The sequence below is a fragment of the Asterias amurensis genome, chromosome 16 (assembly GCF_032118995.1).
Source record: "Asterias amurensis chromosome 16, ASM3211899v1".
NCBI lineage: Eukaryota > Metazoa > Echinodermata > Asteroidea > Forcipulatida > Asteriidae > Asterias > Asterias amurensis.
Window position 1 is genome coordinate 13,994,684 of NC_092663.1, and position 18,816 is coordinate 14,013,499.

General features: G+C 40.5%; 1 protein-coding gene across 1 annotated transcript; it reads right to left on the minus strand.

Moving 5' to 3' along the window:
- Nucleotides 1–2,487: 2,487 nt before the first annotated feature.
- Nucleotides 2,488–18,804, minus strand: LOC139948958 (triacylglycerol hydrolase DDHD2-like). The gene is made up of 16 exons (XM_071947340.1): nucleotides 18,676–18,804; nucleotides 17,623–18,101; nucleotides 17,049–17,301; nucleotides 15,693–15,889; nucleotides 14,349–14,556; nucleotides 13,907–13,996; nucleotides 13,134–13,275; nucleotides 11,850–12,058; nucleotides 10,963–11,225; nucleotides 10,607–10,702; nucleotides 10,123–10,279; nucleotides 8,040–8,206; nucleotides 6,637–6,742; nucleotides 5,220–5,444; nucleotides 4,911–5,031; nucleotides 2,488–4,365 (listed from the first exon to the last, which is right to left on the minus strand). The coding sequence occupies exons 1-16, from the start codon at nucleotides 18,785–18,787 to the stop codon at nucleotides 4,239–4,241; spliced, it is 2,952 nt and encodes a 983-aa protein (XP_071803441.1). The 5' UTR covers nucleotides 18,788–18,804; the 3' UTR covers nucleotides 2,488–4,238.
- Nucleotides 18,805–18,816: the final 12 nt, after the last annotated feature.

The window sequence follows — 18,816 nt, forward strand, 5'->3', positions numbered from 1 at the left end:
CCATCGAATATAAGAGTGTATCTCTCAGCGCGTGTCAGGAATTCAAAGAATGTGTGGTATTTGTATTTTTGTAAACATCTTGCAAACATTAAGTGGCGAGCCTTATGTTTTATGCACAATGTTGTGCCTAAACACCACAATAACAGGTCGTGGAAGTAGCTCAATACTTGGCAGAAATTAAAGGCAAGAAAACGGAGTAAGACAACGAATGAAAGATGACCAGTCAAACTCGGACAATCCTTTCCCGTTTTTAAAATGCTCATCATATATAAATTCTCTTTCAAATGTCAGTGAGTTTTGTCTTGGAAACATAACCAAAAGACCCATTTGATTTTACTAATTTGTCGTGCAATTTTATAGCATAAAATGTTTGGAAAAACTTACCAACTCTCCAGCAGTTTGAAATGCCCGCCCCTCCGCCATGTCAATCGCAATGTAAATAAACGCACATGGGGTGTGCATCCGTCGTGCATAGCGTGTTGTTATTGAAATCCACTTGGAACCGGTTTGGACCAGTTTCGTCACCGAATTGTGCACTTTTTAGAAAGTGGTCATCTGTCGTCTGCTATAGCTTCAGACCCAAGTTGATGCATTTCGTATTGCTATGCCCACAAGTGGCTATCAACAAATTGAGCAGTATCGGGTTACCACCCAAGCTCGTTACATTGATGTTGCGTGACTGGTTCACACGCTGTTTTTTGCTTAGCAAGCCTACGGATTAGCAGTGTTAACGCAGGGCCCAATTTCATAAAGCTGTTTAGCAGAACTTAATACTGTTTGACATTATTTTCTCTGCTAAGCACAAAATGAGTGGGGCACCAGTCGCAACAGTGTAAACTTTATGGAATGTTGGCTGGTAACCAGTTTTTGCTTAAGCAATTAAGATTTTCTTGTTAGCAGGTTTTCGTGCTTACTAAAGGCTTTATGAAATTGGCCCAGCTGATCGTCATAATAATACTACATGGTTTATTGAACTTGTTTGTACTCCATTGTGCAACTTCGATCGGCCTGCATGGGCCCTATCATAAAGCACGTAAGCACTAAAGCTTGCTAAGCACATGATAGTATTGCTTAGCAGGAACAGGTCACAAGCCCAAGTTTCACGAGGTTTGCATTGTTGTGGTTGGTGCTCGACTCAATTTTTGGTAAGCTTTATGAAATCTGGCCCTTTTTGGAAAGAAATAAACGCAGATTGGTAAACCAAGGGAGGAAACAGTCATTAAAAAAAGCGATATAGCATAGAGTGTTTTTATTGTTTATAATACAAGCGAGACCACATGAATGTAATGTTGTAAACAAAACTTAGTAATAATAGGCCTACTTAAGTATTTTACCATGTTTTCTTATAAAGTAAAATACTGACAGCAAGAAAGTGAAAGGTTGACCGAAATACAACAACCCCAAAACAACAACTAAACACATTATCTGGCCAAAGCTCCGCCCCCTGAACTCAAATCTAAACTTATCTAACACAACAAAATGTTACACCTTATTTTATCATGCTGCTACCATCTTGTTCATGTTCCCTGTAGGCCTATCCAATAACAGTAATGGATGTTAATAATCATTGCACACAAACGAACCAGACTATAAGCCCTTCAAGCCTCGGTCTGGTCACATTGATTTGAATGGGAGAAAATCAAGAAGGTCACGCCATGATAAAGGTATGGGATCACCTCGCTTACATTGCATCGCACAAGTTGGTTTCCTAACACTGACAGTGAACACCAACAATGTTGTGCATGCAACACTTTCTGAAACAAAAAGTGAGTTTAAAAGGGAACGAAAAAAGGGGGTTTTATTGAGCAAGTCCCTTCAACCCAAATGATTCTGTAATTTCACTTTTAGGAGGCTCTGAAAATACAAATCACTCTGAAAAAAAATGTAATAATAAGTGTAATTTTCGAAATACTCCTTTTTTTTTAATTTGATGTAAGCTTGGCAAGATAACTTAATTTGTTCACAAAGTTAGTTAATCATTTTATTAATGGCTTGCTACATTTACTTATTGGAAATACCATTGTGTACCTTTATGAAGATCAGTGGCTATATTCGTAAGGCTGCTTAAAACAGAAAATATTGCCCAGCTATTTTCTGCTCACCAGAACTGAGCAGAATACCACTCACAAATTGTACACGTGACATAGCTTGGCTGGTAACCTTATTCGTGTAAGCATAATTTTATCGAGCTACGCTACGTGTTGTGCTTCAGCAGCTCTATAAAATTGGGCCAAAGAAGGCAGCAAAATAGAAATCACACCACTACCCAATTTAATAGACCTGCTTTATAACTAGCCATATTTAGGGCTTCATTTTGGGAATTACAAGCACATCTGGCAACCTTATTCTGCTAAGCATGTTTTCGCTGTGCTTAGCTACTCTTTCTGCTTAGGCAGGCTCTATGAAATGTGGCCCTGGTAGCAAGGCATTTTGAGATCTATCCCCCCCCCCCCTCCATCCCCATCACAATCCCACCCCACCCCGCCCTACTTTTGAGGACCTTACTTCTTCGATAAAAATATATCCTTATCTATTACATTATAACAACTTTTACATTTGTACTCCTTTAAATACAACAGAATTGCTTCACACTCTACCTATGGGGAAAGCAAACAAAAAACAGTGTTTTTTAATCTGGACAATTTAAGTTAACTTTTTGAGATTTTTTAGGAAAAAAGCAACGACTTTCGCACCTATTGTTATAATGACACCAGTTTTTATATTTTTCTGAATTCCTGCAAAGGAAATAAATAAATAACTCGAAATAACCAAACAACTGATGATGTTTTTAAAGGTTTTTTTTGCAGTTTAAACTAAAGATGTCCTCCTTGAAAAAAAAAAATGGTTTGATAACAATGAAACATAATATTTTACAAAAAAGACACAACGAAATACGGATTACAGAACCAAGCTGCATCTAATGATAAGTCGATTGTATAATTTGTCATGTTGCTCGTCTCATATGACAAGGAACAAGTGTACCAAGAAAGACCCTTTTTGCTCATACACAAGTTTTGCCCCTAGGTAGACATTTGTTTGCATATTCTACAGCACATCCTGTAGCTAGGCAGATCCAGGGTTGCTTATTAAACAAAACTCTGTTTGGATAATAATACAATTTTGGGAGTTGAACAAAGAATTGACTAGAGTGGGATTCGAACCAACGACCCCCGGATTAACGTGCCGGCGCTCTACCAACTGAGCAACATGTATCTAGCCCTATATTGGCGGTGTCCCTATTTTGTCAATATCTTTGTTCGGGGTGTCAGTCAGAAGCCATAACAACCGTTAACTGCCGGGTAGCCAGAGATCACACCAAAACTACGATACAACCTGGGAAGCGGCAGGAAACAGTAAAACCAGTACATAATTATGACTCAATAATGAGTTTCACAAGACCTGTGAGCATAACTTGTTTCCCGATTACAAAGCGGCACCTAGCACAGTTTCATTTTCAAAAAGCAAACAGACATACAGGTGAGTGACCAACAAGCTTCTTGACCAATAAACTTTTGCTTATTCAAACATATTTCTCACTGGTGAACTTTATGAAAATGGTCATGGTATTTTGGCTGGTAACCCTTTTCCGCTAAGCAAACAAATTATTGTTTTGTGCTTAGCTAACTTTTGTGTTCTTAATCAGCTCAATCAGCGTAATCAGCACATACATGTTATTTTAATTGCATATTATTATCAAACAGCTAAAAAGTTTGTGACAGCGTAAATGCATTGATCACATTAAACATTATCGCAGGATGATTTAGTTTATCTACACAGTAGATAAAGAGGTTGAGATTGAATGGTCAGATTGTAAAAGGGTTAATACTGGTAAGTCATTTTTACTAGCACTAGCATGACCACTCACAGGCATGTTCAAAATGGCTAATTTGTGGCTCGTAACCTGTTCTTGTAAAATGTAAACGTAACTTTCCCTCACAGATAAACATTTCTGTACACATTTCAAGTTCATAAAGCCTGTAAGCACAAAAAACACAGAAAAGTGTTGCTTAACAGAAACAGTACCAGTCAAAATTAGATTAAGTTTGCACTGTTGTGATTGGCGCCCCTCTCAATTTTTGCTAAGCATAGAAATTTTGTCAAGCAGTATTATCTGCTTAACAGCTTTATGAAATTGGGCCCAGCTCTGTTAATCCCCAGAGGCAAGACTTTGCAATAACGCTTTCAAGAGGTGAAGCTTGTGGTAATAGCCATTTTAATTTCACTGATGGGGAAACTTTCTAATGATGTAGCGGCGTGGCTGGGGTTGCTGGCGTTGAGTCTTGCTTTGGACCGTGGATGAGAGGGAAAACTCCAAGTAAGGAGTAGATCTCCTTGAGTATAAGAAGTACAGTATCTTCAGAATCCCTGTAGGAATTGAAAGTTCAAATTTAATGTTTTATGTTTATACAGACTGTTCAAGACATGTACATTTTTCAAATACTTCTAAGCTCCCATGTTCCTCATATCAACCTTCATCTACTTAGTTTTTTGCTGCCATCCTGAACTCCTGTGTTTGCGCCAAGGCAGCTCGGTGCTGTATACTCCCCAGGGAGCTGAGAAAGATTAACGGGATGTTATTGGCCCAATGACCAAGGCACTAATGTACAGATGTAAAGCGCATTGAGACAGTTATTGTGAAATGCGCTATAAGAATTTTTTATTATTATTATTATTGTATTTTGGCATTTTGTAGTTTTGTCTGTCCATTGTTAAATATTCTGCCTGTCCAATAGAAAAAAAACTTGTAAGCATTGAACTTTTTCATTCCCTTCATACGGACAAAATGTATTAAATAGTATGATTTTTCTGAACAACATAATCTGAAATTCATGAGTGTATTAATTCTGAAAAGTTGCAATGCATGTACCTTGTACATGTATATTCTGTTCGTGTAAAATATTTAGACTTACCAGTAGCAAGCGTGGCTTCCCAGTGCAAAGAGGTATTCATTGAAGCTTTCAAGTGGTGCTTCTTGAAGTACATAGTCTATCCTTCGTCCGCTATTCAGCTGACCAAGGCGCAGCTCAAAGTCTGTAAATAAGAAAAATTGAGCCATGAATGTATAAGCTTGACCAAAGCTAGTCTAAGCACAAGATGTTCAAAAGCAATTTATTTTTTACAAGGATCATTCTCAAATATCGAGATCATTACACAATCCATATTCTTCAGGCATGAACCAATCTTCAAACTTGGAATCCTACATCCTTTCTCAAACTGACCTGGATCCCTCTGAGAAATCCCTTCCCTCTCCTTCGCCTGTCTCTTCATCTCCTCCATGCTCAGCTTCTCAGCGACCTCCTCCATCTCCTCCGACGTGACGGCCGGCACCGTCTCGCTGCGGTGGGCGAGAGCAAACTCCTGGATTGAGTGCCATGTTTTTTTCATGGAATCAATCAGGTTCCGTTTCAGATCGGTGCCAAATGCCGTCAGGCTCTCCTTGAGCTCTGGGATACACCGAGTGAGAAGGAAATTAATAAAAATAATAATAATACTAGAAAATGGCGCCCTCCGTTGGTGAATTTAATATGACGTGTCGCTCACAGAAAAGGGAAAAAATCATGGCAGACCCAAACCAAAACGCACCTCCAACCATGATGCCCCTAATGATAGTTTAGCTCCAGATGTTTTGAAAGTTCCAGCGACATCATCACTTTTCCCAATGGGTGAGTAATTTTGATGAATTTTTGTTTATGTTTAGTACGAGAAATTAGTAACTTTGTAAACACATTTGTGTTCCATATTTGTTTATTTGCAAACATTCGATTTGCCAGTGAACTGCCGATGTTTGTGGCACAGTTTGACTTATTTATGGATTTGGCGGGCTGACTTTAGTTTGCTCATGATATGGGAAGGGAATCGTCTGTTTATTGTTTCCGTCAATAATGATTCACATTGACAAAGACAAGGATCCAAAGTCGATACTCAGTATGGTACTGGTAGGAGAAGGGTGGGCCAGGAAGGGGTGGGGGGGGGGGGGTTGCTTCTCACCGTGTGACTCAACACACAGGACCAACATCTTTATGTCCCATCCGAAGGACAAAGCATCATGGTTAAGTATCTTGCTTTTAAAAGACAAATGTGTCACACCCGGGACTCGAACCCACACTCTACTGATCAAAAACACCAGAGTTTGAGTCCGGTGTTCTTAACTGCTAGGCCACGAGACACCACAGGGATTTACAGAGTGAAAGGGATGTCTTGTAAAGGTACCGTCTTAGATATTTTTTAGCTGTGATGAACAACTTTTTGTTCAAGCAGTATTCTTTTTGTGGACATACATGGAATAATAGAAATTGATATCATCAACAAGGTCAGAATTTCACAGGAACAAAGAAAGAAAAAAGAAGTCATAGTCAGCTGGAATAACAAATTTCTCATAGAAAAGGTGATGACGGACCTGCAAGGCCCAAGTTCATAGAGCTGATTAAGCACAAAAAGTAGCTAAGCACAACATAACTATGCTTACCAGAATAAGGTTACCAGCCAAAATACCATGTCACATGTACCATTTGTTACTGGTACCCTGCCCTGTTTTGCTAAGCATAAAATGTTGAAGCACTAAAAAAAGTAGCCCAATGAAATTTCAAAGGTTTTTCATGAGCTACAGCCTGGAAAAGATTGAGAAATCTCGCCTACCAAGATGAAATCGTTTGCGTCCTTTATGATGAGGCATCAAGAAAGGTTTGACGTCTGCCATGCTAGGGTGAACTAAAGGCTCAATTCTGTAGGCTACTGGATCAAACTGGAAAGGAAAGTACGTTGGTAAGAAGAAAGTGATATACAACTGTAGACTATCGGTGATTAAAGGCAGTGGACACTATTGGTAATTACTCAAAATAATTGTCTTACTTGGTGACGAGTAATGGGGAGAGGTTGATGGTATAAAACATTGTGAGAAACAGCTCCCTCGAAGTGCCATAGTTTTAGAGAAAGACGTTATTTTCCACGAATTTGATCTCGAGACCTCAGATTTAGAACTTGAGGTCTCGAAATCAACCAAACATACACAACTTCGTGTGACAAGGGTGTTTTTTCTTTCATTATTATCTCACAAGTTTGATGATCGATTTAGCTCAAATTTTCACAGGTTTGTTGTTTTATGCTTATGTTGAGATACACCAACTGTGAAGTCTAGTCTTTGACAATTACCAATAGTGTCCACTGGCTTTAAAACTGCAAAGTAGAAGTGGTTATTTTGTTATTTTAATTTTTATTTTATGCGAGTTGCCAGACACACAAGGCCTGAAGGCCACTTCAAGGTGTGTGCTACAATTATTTTTGTCCAGAGGCTGTTGCCACCTACTCCTAGGGCTGAAACAGGGTTACCCCTTTTACAGTCCATACGGATGTAGGCTTGGGTATCATCAGTACGAAGCCTGGCCGGTAGAGCAGAAAGCACTACCTCCCCAATTTTAAGTATCACGACCGGGACTCCAACCCACACTCTGCTGATCAAACACCAGAGCTTAAATCCGGTGCTCTTAACCACTTGGCCATGACACGCCACAATTCAATAATCAATATAGTAAGGTTTGCTGTAACACTGCGTAAAGATTATCTCTAATTGAGCTGGGGGTGGTTCTGAAAAGAACCATTGGTTTAAATACCGTATTTCCACCAAACAAAGTTTCAAATCCTACTAATTACATCATCAATTCAATACAACTTTTATTTCACATTCACATCCTCAATGAAAGTCAATACAACTTGTATAAAGACAAAATTAAACAGCAGGGGTCAGTTTTTAGCAGAAATCAATACAACATAGTAACAGTTAATAAGAATACAATAAGTTTTACTTGAAGAGTACACTTGACTGTAACAAAAAAAACATTTTATGGTGTCAGCATGTGGGAATTAAAACAAGGTGAACTTGAAGTAAACCTTTTGTACCTTTTGTAAACAAAATACAGTACTCGAGAAAGTAATGAGTATACAGAGCTAACACACTTCGGTGTGTGGGTAAAAACAAAATTAATATTCTTTATCCCTAGTGCAAATTTAACATCTTCTAAAATACAATAGAAAAGGTAACTTACAGGGTGGAAAATGTTGAAGAATCCATCACATGTTGGTAGTTTATACTCCTCTCCAACTCGGCTGACCCCTCTGACCGTGAGGAACATTCCTATGGGGGACCCGACAGCGAAGAAACACTGGGGCTTAAAATCGAGCTGTGAGTACTTGACAAGAGGCTGACCCACACCTGTACAGGATCAAACAGACAAGAATAGTAGTGGCTTCTTAAAGTGCGCTCATATCCTACACTCAGTGACGCTCAAAGCGCTTCAACGTTCAGTATTTTCCTGCAAGGTTTGTGGGACTAAGTTTGAATTAAAGGGAAGGTACATGTACACGTTTGGTAGTTACTCAAAACAAATATTAAGTTAAAAACTGACTTGGTAACGAGCATTGGAGAGCTGTGGATAGTATAAAACATTGTGGGAAACGACTCTCTCTGAAGTAACGTAGTTTTTGAGAAAGAGGTAATTTCTCACTAAAATATTAAAAGACTTCTAGTATTTTATTCCCATTTGAAAGCACACAAATTTGTCCAACAAGGGTGTTTTTTCTCGCAACTTCGATGATCGATTGAGCCCAAATTTTCACAGGCTTGTTATTTTATGCTTATGTTGGGATACCCCAGGTGAGAAGACTGGTCTTTGACAATTACCAAACGTGTACCTTCCCTTTAAGGGATCTACTCCTTTTTACAGCACCATGTAATGGTCTACAAGTTGGTGTGGCACAATGTGCTCCCGATCAAACCAGAAAAACCGGGGCGAACCCCTTCTTATTACGATAAGTGCAATGGGTTCTTTTACTTGCGTTACACAACACAATGGACAAACAGCTTTACATCCCATTCGAAGGATGAAGCATCATGTTTAAATGTCTTGCTTAAAGGCAGTGGACACTATTGGTAATTACTCAAAATAATTATTCATCATGTTTAAATGTCTTGCTTAAAGGCAGTGGACACTATTGGTAATTACTCAAAATAATTATTAGCATAAAACCTTTCTTGGTGATGAGTAATGGGGAGAGGTTGATGGTATAAAACATTGTGAGAAACGGCTCCCTCTGAAGTGCCATAGTTTTCGAGAAAGAAGTAATTTTCGTTTGATTTCGAGACCTCAGATTTAGAACTTGAGGTCTCGAAATCAACCATCTAAACACACACAACTTCATGTGACAAGGGTGTTTTCATCTTTCATTATTATCTCGCAACTTTGATGACCGATTGAGCTCAAATTTTCATAGTTTAGTTATTTCATGCATATGTTAAGATACACCAACTTAGAAGGCTAGTCTTTGACAATTACCAATAGTGTCCACTGCCTTTAAGGACACAGGTGTCACGACTGGGATTCGAACCCACACTTGGCTGATCAGAAACACTAGAGTTTGAACCCTGTGCTCTTAACTGCCAGGCCACGATACGCCACATGTTGTGAATAAGAACCAACACTATTCAAAAGAGATTACACATGTGTTACCGCAAACTTAGAAAGACAACATAGTGAAACCATGTTTACCATGTATACAGTGCTAAGGCACATCGGTGTATGGGCGAAAACCAAAATTAATATTCTTTATCCCCGATGCAATATTTAACATCTATTATATATCGTTGCGGTACCCGCTGCCAAAACATATAGGATTCAAGCTGCCTCTAGCTACTGGGCAAACTCGGTAGTATAGTTGGTAAGACACTGCTTTAGAATTGCAAGGGTCGTGGGTTCGAATCCCACCCGAGTGATATGTCTGTGATATTTGTTCACAGTACTCAGGAAAGTACTGAGTATACAGTGCTAACACACATCGGTGTAGGGGTAAAACCAAAATTATCATTCTTTATCCCCGATGCAAATTTAACATCTATTATATCGATGCGGTACCCGCTGCCAAAACATAGGATTCGAACTGCCTCTAGCTTCTGGGCAACCTCGGTAGTCTAGTTGGTAAGACACTGCTTTAGAATTGCAAGGGTCGTGGGTTCGAATCCCACCCAAGTAATATGGCTGTGATATTTGTTCACAGTACTCGGGAAAGTACTGAGTATCATACAGTGCTAACACACATCGGTGTCTGGGTGAAAACCAAAATAAACATGTTTACCTTCTGATCCTGGTTCATAATCAACGTGCACAGAGTGAGACGAGAAGTCCAGGGCTGCCGCCGACAACGCCTCCTTCCTCTCTTGGTCAATGGCTTCACGTGTCGCTCTCTCTGCCTCAGCTCGCAATCGCTCCTCCTTGGCCTTTCTGCTCTTTTCCTTTAAAAAAAGAAGAACAACAACAATACATCCAAGGACTTAAATACCTGTGGGCTGCCTTCCCTGAAGCGGATGTAAACGCTATCTGTCTGTAACAAAATTACTTTTATTTATTTTACGAAATATCGCCTTGCATCACAAGACTGGAGGTACATATATACACTGAGGAAAGAGACAAAGTCAATTTTAAAAGTTCAGTTACATTGATGTTTTTTCTATGTACTTCTTTGATTTTTTAAACTTTATTTTATTGGATATTGACTTACATCACAAGGCTGGACGGCCACTTCAAGGTGAGGGCTACACTTAACTGGATTTACTACGTACCTCTTTGGTGGCTTGTTCACTCACGAAAACTCCAAGTTTCTTCCTTGGTCCCATCGGAAGTCCCATCTCCTTTAAGTCCGAGCTACTGCACATTAGCTAAACAAAAAACAAAAAACCAAGATAATTTTGTAAACAATTCAGGGAGCATATTCAGCCAGTTTCCTTAACTCTTTCAATGCCCGCTTTGTTTTGCGTTCTGAACCTAAAATGCCCAGCTTTTTTAGTTTTTTCAAAATTCTGTATTAGAAAAAGTAAACAAGTCTGTCTAACCAAACTAAAAGTTTCATGCTGATTTGTGTTGCCGTGGTCATCCCAAGCTCAGAAAATTTTATGAATAGGGTACTCAGTTTCTTTACCAAGCTTTCCATGTCCACTCGCTCCTTCTCAAACTTTGGCAAAAACTCTGTAAGGCCCAACTGAGCGAGGGAGCTCTCCAGGGTCATGACCTCTTTCTCAGCCTCCTCCTCATTGGTCAGGTTGGCTGTGAGCTGTGATTGGTCAACGGGCAGAGGCAGCGGTTGGTCGGGCGTGACTGGGGTATCTGTATTGGAGTCGGACATCGGTAGGTTGGGGGTCGCGTCTCCTTGGTGTGACAGCAAATCAAAGGCAATCAAGGACCCTGTTGATTACAAAAAACACATTGATTGGTAAATCATCTTGTACTATCACGGAAAAGGTCTCATACTTCAATTTCAAAACAAATAACTTGCAGGAAAACAATACTGAGCGCTTTGATACCCCACTAGGGATGTGATAAAGCGCTATATAAGAACGCACGAGTCGAATTCACAAAGAGTTAGAACTAGTCTTATCTCGAGTTAGGATGAGTTAACTTAGGACTAGCCTGAAGTCTTTAATATTTCCTAGGACTAGTCCTAAGTTAGGACTAGTCCTAAGTTAGGACTAGTCCTTACTCTTTGTGAAATCGCCCCCTGTGTTATTATTTTTATTATAGGTTGCATGCTATTATTTATATATGGAAATGCCTCTAGCTACCGGGCAATCTTGGTGGTTTAGTTGGTAAGACACTACTCTAGAATTGCAAAGAATGTTTTGGGTTCGAATCCCGTCCGAGTAATATGCCTGTGATTTTTTTTCACAGAGCTCGGGAAAGTACGGAGTATACAGTGCTAACACACATCAGTGTTTATGGATAAAACCAAAATTAATACTCTTTATCCCTGATGCAAATGTCCATCTATTAAATTATTTATTATTATTTAACAGAGAGAGCCCATCTCACCTAAACTGTGACCGACGAGAGACACTTGACCCTGGAAGTGAGGATTTCGGTGTTTGAACAGCTCAAACAGATGATTGATCTCAGAGTTTACTTGCTCGGCGATCTTCTGGGAGTAGGTCGGGCTGGAGTAGAAGAGAATGTCTAGAAGGGTGTCGTTGGTGAATCGTCGTAGACGGCTGATGCTTGGTAACGTGATGCGCCGTAAACGTCTGTTGGAAGAGGAGGATGACTTTCAAGTTTGTTTGTTTAATATTAACAAGTTCTAATCTAGCGCATTTTACAATAAGCAACTCAATGAGCTTTACATTAGTGCCCTGGTCATTAGACCAATAACATTCTTTCATTTTTCTTAGCTTTCTGGGGAGCCCCTTTGGGTAGCCCCCTGGGCAACCTCGTTACCATGGGCAGCGCGCCGTATCACGCTAGCTCTGCGTACGTCTCTAACCCCTGGGAGGGAAACTCCGATCCATGTCTTTGATTGGCTATCATATATGCGCAAAATATGAAACGCTGTGCGTCTTCAAAAAGCTCTATACCCCGAAACGCGTGCAGATAAAGATGAACGTATTCATCACGCAACACTGAACGCCAAGGCAAGTTTATGACTTTTATTACACACTCATTTTATTACAGGACTCATTGTAATATCCCATATATTTGGATATTTTGAAGTCACACTTCCAGGGGTTATGATCGCACAAGGCACGCTGGGACAAAATGGCGCGGCCAGACCGATCATCCCTAGGAACGAGGTTGCCCCCTGGGGTATACAACCTGGGCAACCCTAGCGCTCCACAGACTTTTTGTACACAATTTCAACCTCTACCCTCGCAAGTAGCCATTCATACCCCTGGGTGAAGAAAAGCAATTGTTGCAATGTATCTTCCTCAAAGACACAAGTGTCAAGACCAGGATTCAAACCCACACTCTGATTACTTAACCACCAGAACTTGAATTCGGTGCTCTTAACCACTCGGCCATGACACCTTATGATCTGCCCTTCCGAAGAACTCTGTAAAACTCCCTCACGGGGATATCAACACCAAATAGGCATTAACCAATCGCTTTCATACAATCATTAGTTTAACGACTAGATTATGAATTGCACAAATTACGGAATTGTGAGTCAGTAACTAGACGACAATACTTTTATTCTAGTCGTTGTGAAATCAGCGGTTAGCTCGGTAGGATTCGAACCAACAACCTTGTGATTACCAGTCTTTATGAAATGGCTTTAAGAGTTTGAAAAAATAATTTGGAATTCGAGGCACAAGACAAAGGTACCTGTCGACACCTGTTGCGTCCCCATGTAGAGCGTCGTACCAGTAGACAGGGAGGAACTCAATCCGTCCGATTCTCCCGTCATCTTGAGCGTGCTTGAAGTGAGACTGAAGAAGACTGAGTGAAACTGAGCGGAAATCATCCACTGAAATACACAGAGAAAAATGCATTCAAGAATGAAAAATGCATTCACTGCTCTAGAATTGCAAGGGTCGTGGGTTCGAATCCCACCGATTAATATGCCTGTGATATTTTTTCACAGGACTCAGGAAAGTACTGAGTTTACAGTGTAAAAAACAAAATTAATATTCTTTATCTTATCCCCGATGCAAATTCAACATCTGTTGCATTCAAGATTGTCAAGATTCAATTAAATTCAAATAACATCTTTTTCTATACACAACAAACCAATAATTTCAAGTACAAGAATAATGCAACAATAAATGAGAACGCCACCCCAGGAATTTATTTCACAGATGTGGGAAGGATCCCCTATGGCACCCCAGAACCCCTGAAATATTGATTGGAGGGGAGGGGTGTGGGAAACCAAAGAACCTAGCACAGGCTCTTTTAGCAAGACACGTAACGCCTGCTTCAAAGAACAAATGGCTCCAATCAAAGGGTCAGTTCAATTTTGTACCTGAAGTAAACGATTGGAAAATATTTTTAGCCCCTCAAAAAAAATAACCTACAGAATTCTGGGGCCTGACCCCCCTCTAAAATTTGAATATTTGGGACATTTTACCGACAGATGTGAGACATTATTTTATTCTTACCACATTCAACAATACTTCTGAAGCGTAGATCACAAACTGGTCCGATACCGTGAATGACAAAAACCAGGTGATCAACTTTGTTGGGTTCACCTGTGAGACAGAAAAGGTTTTTAAAGCAATTTCATTATATTTTGCTTACACCAGTATAAAGAGATCAAGAAAAAAGAAAAGAAAAAAGAAATACAGTAATGAAGCTCAAACTTCAACAGGTAATCTTCCTTCACAGTGACTGGAGGAAAATGACACCATCACCAGAGTACTAATACTAATCTAATCTAAGGACCAGGGATGATGATGATGAGGGATTCATGTCATGGCAAAAACACTTGATCTACAAAGGGTATCAAAACCGTTTAAGTGCCTTTAAAAATACGTGCTCGCACCACTTTACTTTTAAGAAAACACTTTAATTAAAAAAAAGGTCTTTGAGAGGAAAGCATACCTTGTTGAATATTCTCCAAATCATCAATACCCCTCTTTACCACTCTTGGTCTCATCTGACCATCGGGAGACGTTCCGAAGTCGTCTGGCTTGGACGACGGCCGGAAGTGGACGATGACATTAGGGTTATGCATGACAATGGTCTCCCCATCGGAGAACTCTAACCTCTTGTGCCACACGTTGTTCTCGATGGCAGACTTGTATTCTTCCTGCCAGAGGAAGTAATGGAGATTAATTTTTAAATACAGCTCATACATATTCAAAGTTCATGAATATTCATGATATTAACTCATTCTTGAATCAACCAAACTCAGGCAAAGAAGTTTGAAGGTAGCGATGTACAGTCAAACAAAAGAGTGAATACCTGGTGAATTTGATGTAAATAATTTTTTTATTTGATACTAATAGTGAAAACAACAATGGATAATGTAACCAGTGCTAAATATTTCAAACCTAATGTGTAGGCAAACCAGGGGTTTGATGAGGGAAAACTCATTATCCGTTCCTTACGGTCATTGCCTTGGTGCCCCTTGAAATAATCAAAATAGAAGTTTACAATTTCCCCATAGAGGTGCCTTGATCAAGGAAAAAGCACATTGGTGCTTTTTGCCTTTAAAAACAGAAGCATCAGGACTGGATAAGTCTTTCTGACAAGCCCAATATATACATTTCTTACTTATCATCCTCAAAAAAGAAAGCAAAAACCATAATGTATTTCCTATGAACTTCTGGTAATTGTTGGAGCCAGTTTGTGTATACTCTGAATCTAAATTATAAAGCCTGCAAAGCATCCTAATGCAAAGCGTCCTCATGGTGTGTCATGGCCGAGCGGTTAAGAGCACCGGATTCAAGCTCATGGTGTTTGATCAGCAGAGTGTGGGTTCGAATCACGGTCGTGACACTTGCTACATTAAATTGGGTAGGTAGTGCTTTCTGCTCTACCGGCCAGGCTTTGGACTGATGATACCCAAGCCTACATCCATATGGACTGTGTAAACAGGGTAACCCTGTTTCAGGAGTAAGTGGCAACAGCCTCTGGACAAAAATAATTGTAGCCCACACCTTGAAGTGGACTTCAGGCCTTGTGTGTCTGGCAACTTGCATAAAAAAAATGAAAAAAAAATCACACCAACTTGTTGTAGTGAGACAATAAAGAAATTTAAATCTCAGACGTGGGTGGAAAAAAACTATAGGGGAAAACCCCTGCAGCCAGGTAGGGACTGAAAAACCCAATCCACATGCAAGGCTCGGATCCGGGCTCAAAACCGGGGTCCACAGAGGCGATAGGCAAGGACAGAAACCACTGAGCCAACCTGACTGTCATATAAGAGTGAGCATGGTTTACCTCAAGTCTATCTGACAATCCTTCCTCATACGGTAGGAATCTGTTCTCTCCGTCACTCTTGTAGAACCATGTGCAGCGTCGGACACTAGAGGGAGTCTCTTCCCAATAGATGGGCTGCCGAACACGCTGCTGCATGCTAACATCAAAGCGCCCTCCATTGGTGGAAATTATAACATCCTCGTGGGGATTCATTTGACCTATGAGAACAAGAACAAATTCAGAGGGTGCCATCTACCAAGGAGAAAATGCTTTGGTGCCCTTCCCCTTTTAAAAATGAAGCATACAGGCGTGTGGTGTGGTCAAGAAACAAGACAAACATTTGTTGGACTTAGAGGCATAAAAAGCCTCCTCCAGCTTGTAAAAAAGTGCATCGCAAAAATGGCATTATTACACTCCAGCCATGTTGTGTTTTTTGTACAGTGAACATAATGGCATCAAACTATGGCTCGGTTCAAGACTGAGTGAACTGTTTTCTAAATCATCTCCGTTTTTGAGTGTAATAGTTTTTACGCCATTTTAATTTTGATTGTAATGTTTTACTCATATGTTTAAATAATTAATTTTAAATGATTTTTGGGGTTGAACAAAGAATTGACTAGAGTGGGATTCGAACCAACGACCTCTGGATTAACGTGCCGGCGCTCTACCAACTGAGCTATCTAGCCCTATATTGGCGGTGTCCCTATTTTGTCAATATCTTTGTTCGGGGTGCCAGTCAGAAGCCATACAACCGTTAAATGCCGTGTAGCCAGGGATCACGCCCAAATTACGATACAACCTGGGAAGCGGCAGCTAGGGGATCACCTTAAGGGGATGCGACTTTTTGTTTCAGATATCAATATAAACCACAAGGGAAACTGACTAGGTAAATTTGTAAATGATTTTTGGGGTTGAACAAAGAATTGACTAGAGTGGGATTCGAACCAACGACCTCCGGATTAACGTGCCGGCGCTCTACCAACTGAGCTATCTAGCCCTATATTGGCGGTGTCCCTATAGGTCGTTGTCTCGGAGGTCGTTGGTTCAAATCCCACTCTAGTCAATTCTTTGTTCAACCCCAAAAATCATTTACAAATTTACCTAGTTAGTTTCCCTTGTGGTTTATATTGATAATTAATTTTAAGTAACTGTTCTCCCTCTCAGTCTTTCTGTGTAGGATTTAGGCAATTTTAAATAGTAATGTCATGTTTTACTCCAAATTTTTAACTATGTAACTGTTCATGTAATTCTGCTGCTGGCAGCGAATTGAATAGAATTTTAATAAACCATTGAATGAATGAATGAAATGAATGAAAGACTAGCCTAGTGATTTTCAGATGGTGATCAAGGAACCAGAAAAAGATTCTTCAAACTTACAGGCATAAAAGGCCTCCTCAAGCTTGATAGAGTCGATGATGCTAAAGGGACACCATATCTCTCCCCTCTCAAACTCCTTGCAGTAGAACCAATGAGGGCGTATAGGTTGGTATGCCGAGGTACCCAGGGCTTGGTGCTGGGGTGGCGATCCGGGGAGACTGAAGGCACCCTGCTGGGGTCTGGTAGGGGTCTGATGGTGGCCCTGAGGGTGGGATGATGCTGCCGACATCGGGGGTGGCATAGATGGATCAAACTACAAGTTTAAAGGGTAAATTACACAGATTAACAAAGATCAGCGATTTCAAAGTATCACTCAAAACACACCTTTTCCATACTTATTTCGCTTCCCAGGCTATTTATTTATTTCTCATTGCTTTGTATTGTTAATTTTTGATTGCTTGTTATTATTGTTAAAAAGCATTGTTGTACCTTTTTGTGTAAGAACGCTATATAAATGCTTCTTATTATGGTCAGGATACTACTATCAGCCTGGGTAAAATTACTAAGTGTTTTATCCCTTCACTCAACACTCTTGTTGAGGAGAATTAATGTTTTACTGTGTATATTAACTCACCATTGGTTGAGCTTGTGGCCCTCCTGCTGGCTGCGAAGCGCCATCCATGCCGGGAAATATCACTGGTTGGTAGTGCTGCCCTCGTACGCCGTACCCAGAACTAAATGTCCGACTCCCTTGTGGAGGTCCAGTGGGGGGTCCTGATGGTGGTGGCCCACCGGGATTCAGCGGCCCAGATGGGGTGGATACTTGGGCTCCTGGGGTGCTCATTGGAGGCCCGTTAAAGTACTGAGTAGATTGGGGCGTAGTAGGGGGACCAGAGAAACCGACAGACTGGTGAGTGGTTGACGGGGCATAAGGAGACGCACTACCCGCTGGATTGGTGTTCGATGATGGTGGTTGACCCATGCTTGAGAAAGGGTCTGCTGAGGCACTTGATGAAGCTGCAGGCATACTGAAGAATGGGACTTGGGGTTGGACCACTTGGGTTGACGGCACGTCGGCTGTCTGGCCAAGGAAGCTGTCTGCCTCTCCATCTTCTGCAAAAGGAGATTAAAGAATTGAATTACATGTATGAAGTGTTGTATTAATCTTTGTCTCTACATTTCCCTGTTTGTCTAGACTAGAGAGGAAAACTTTTGTTGGTTAAACTATTTCACTGATGTTTTCAATGTATTTATTTTTCTGAATATAAATGTATTTTTTTAGGGAGAGATGGGGGCAGCGGTGTGGGGTAGGAGTTAGCAGTAGTATAGACTGTACTGTGTAGCGCTGGGTCCTGGGAGTGGGAGTGCTACGTTTACGACAAGAAGCCACCCCCCTTCCTGGCCCCACCCTTTCCTACCGTTTCTTTGGGAAATTTGTTTGTTAAAATCTTTACACAATGTGAACCATAACTGCAAACGACAACACCCGGATTATTCCTCCCAATATCACAAGCAAACTAAAATCAGCCACGCCCAATAACTTCACAGACGTTCGGCCGGCAGTTCACACCGGCAATCGTATGAATGATGTTTGCAAATAATACATACGGAACACATTCATTTGTATTTACAAAGTTACACATTTCTCAAAATTAAAAATAAACAAAAAAACATCAGAATTACTCACCCGTTGGGAAAAGTGATGATGTCGCTGGAACCGGTCTCAAAACGTCTGGAGCTAAACTATCATTAGCAGAAAACAACAATAAAGGAGGAGCATTTTGGTTCGGATCTGCCATGATTTTTTCCCTTTTTGTGCACGACACGT

Bases quoted from the DNA above. Each gene is read 5' to 3' on its own strand.
- LOC139948958 (XM_071947340.1), bottom strand. From the start codon at position 18,787: ATGGCAGATCCGAACCAAAATGCTCCTCCTTTATTGTTGTTTTCTGCT. The intron at 12,059-13,133 runs GTACCTTTGTCT...CTCTTCCAACAG, and splicing joins GACGCAACAGGTGTCGACAG to ACGTTTACGGCGCATCACGT. The intron at 10,280-10,606 runs GTACGTAGTAAA...CTTTTTTTAAAG, and splicing joins GTGAACAAGCCACCAAAGAG to GAAAAGAGCAGAAAGGCCAA.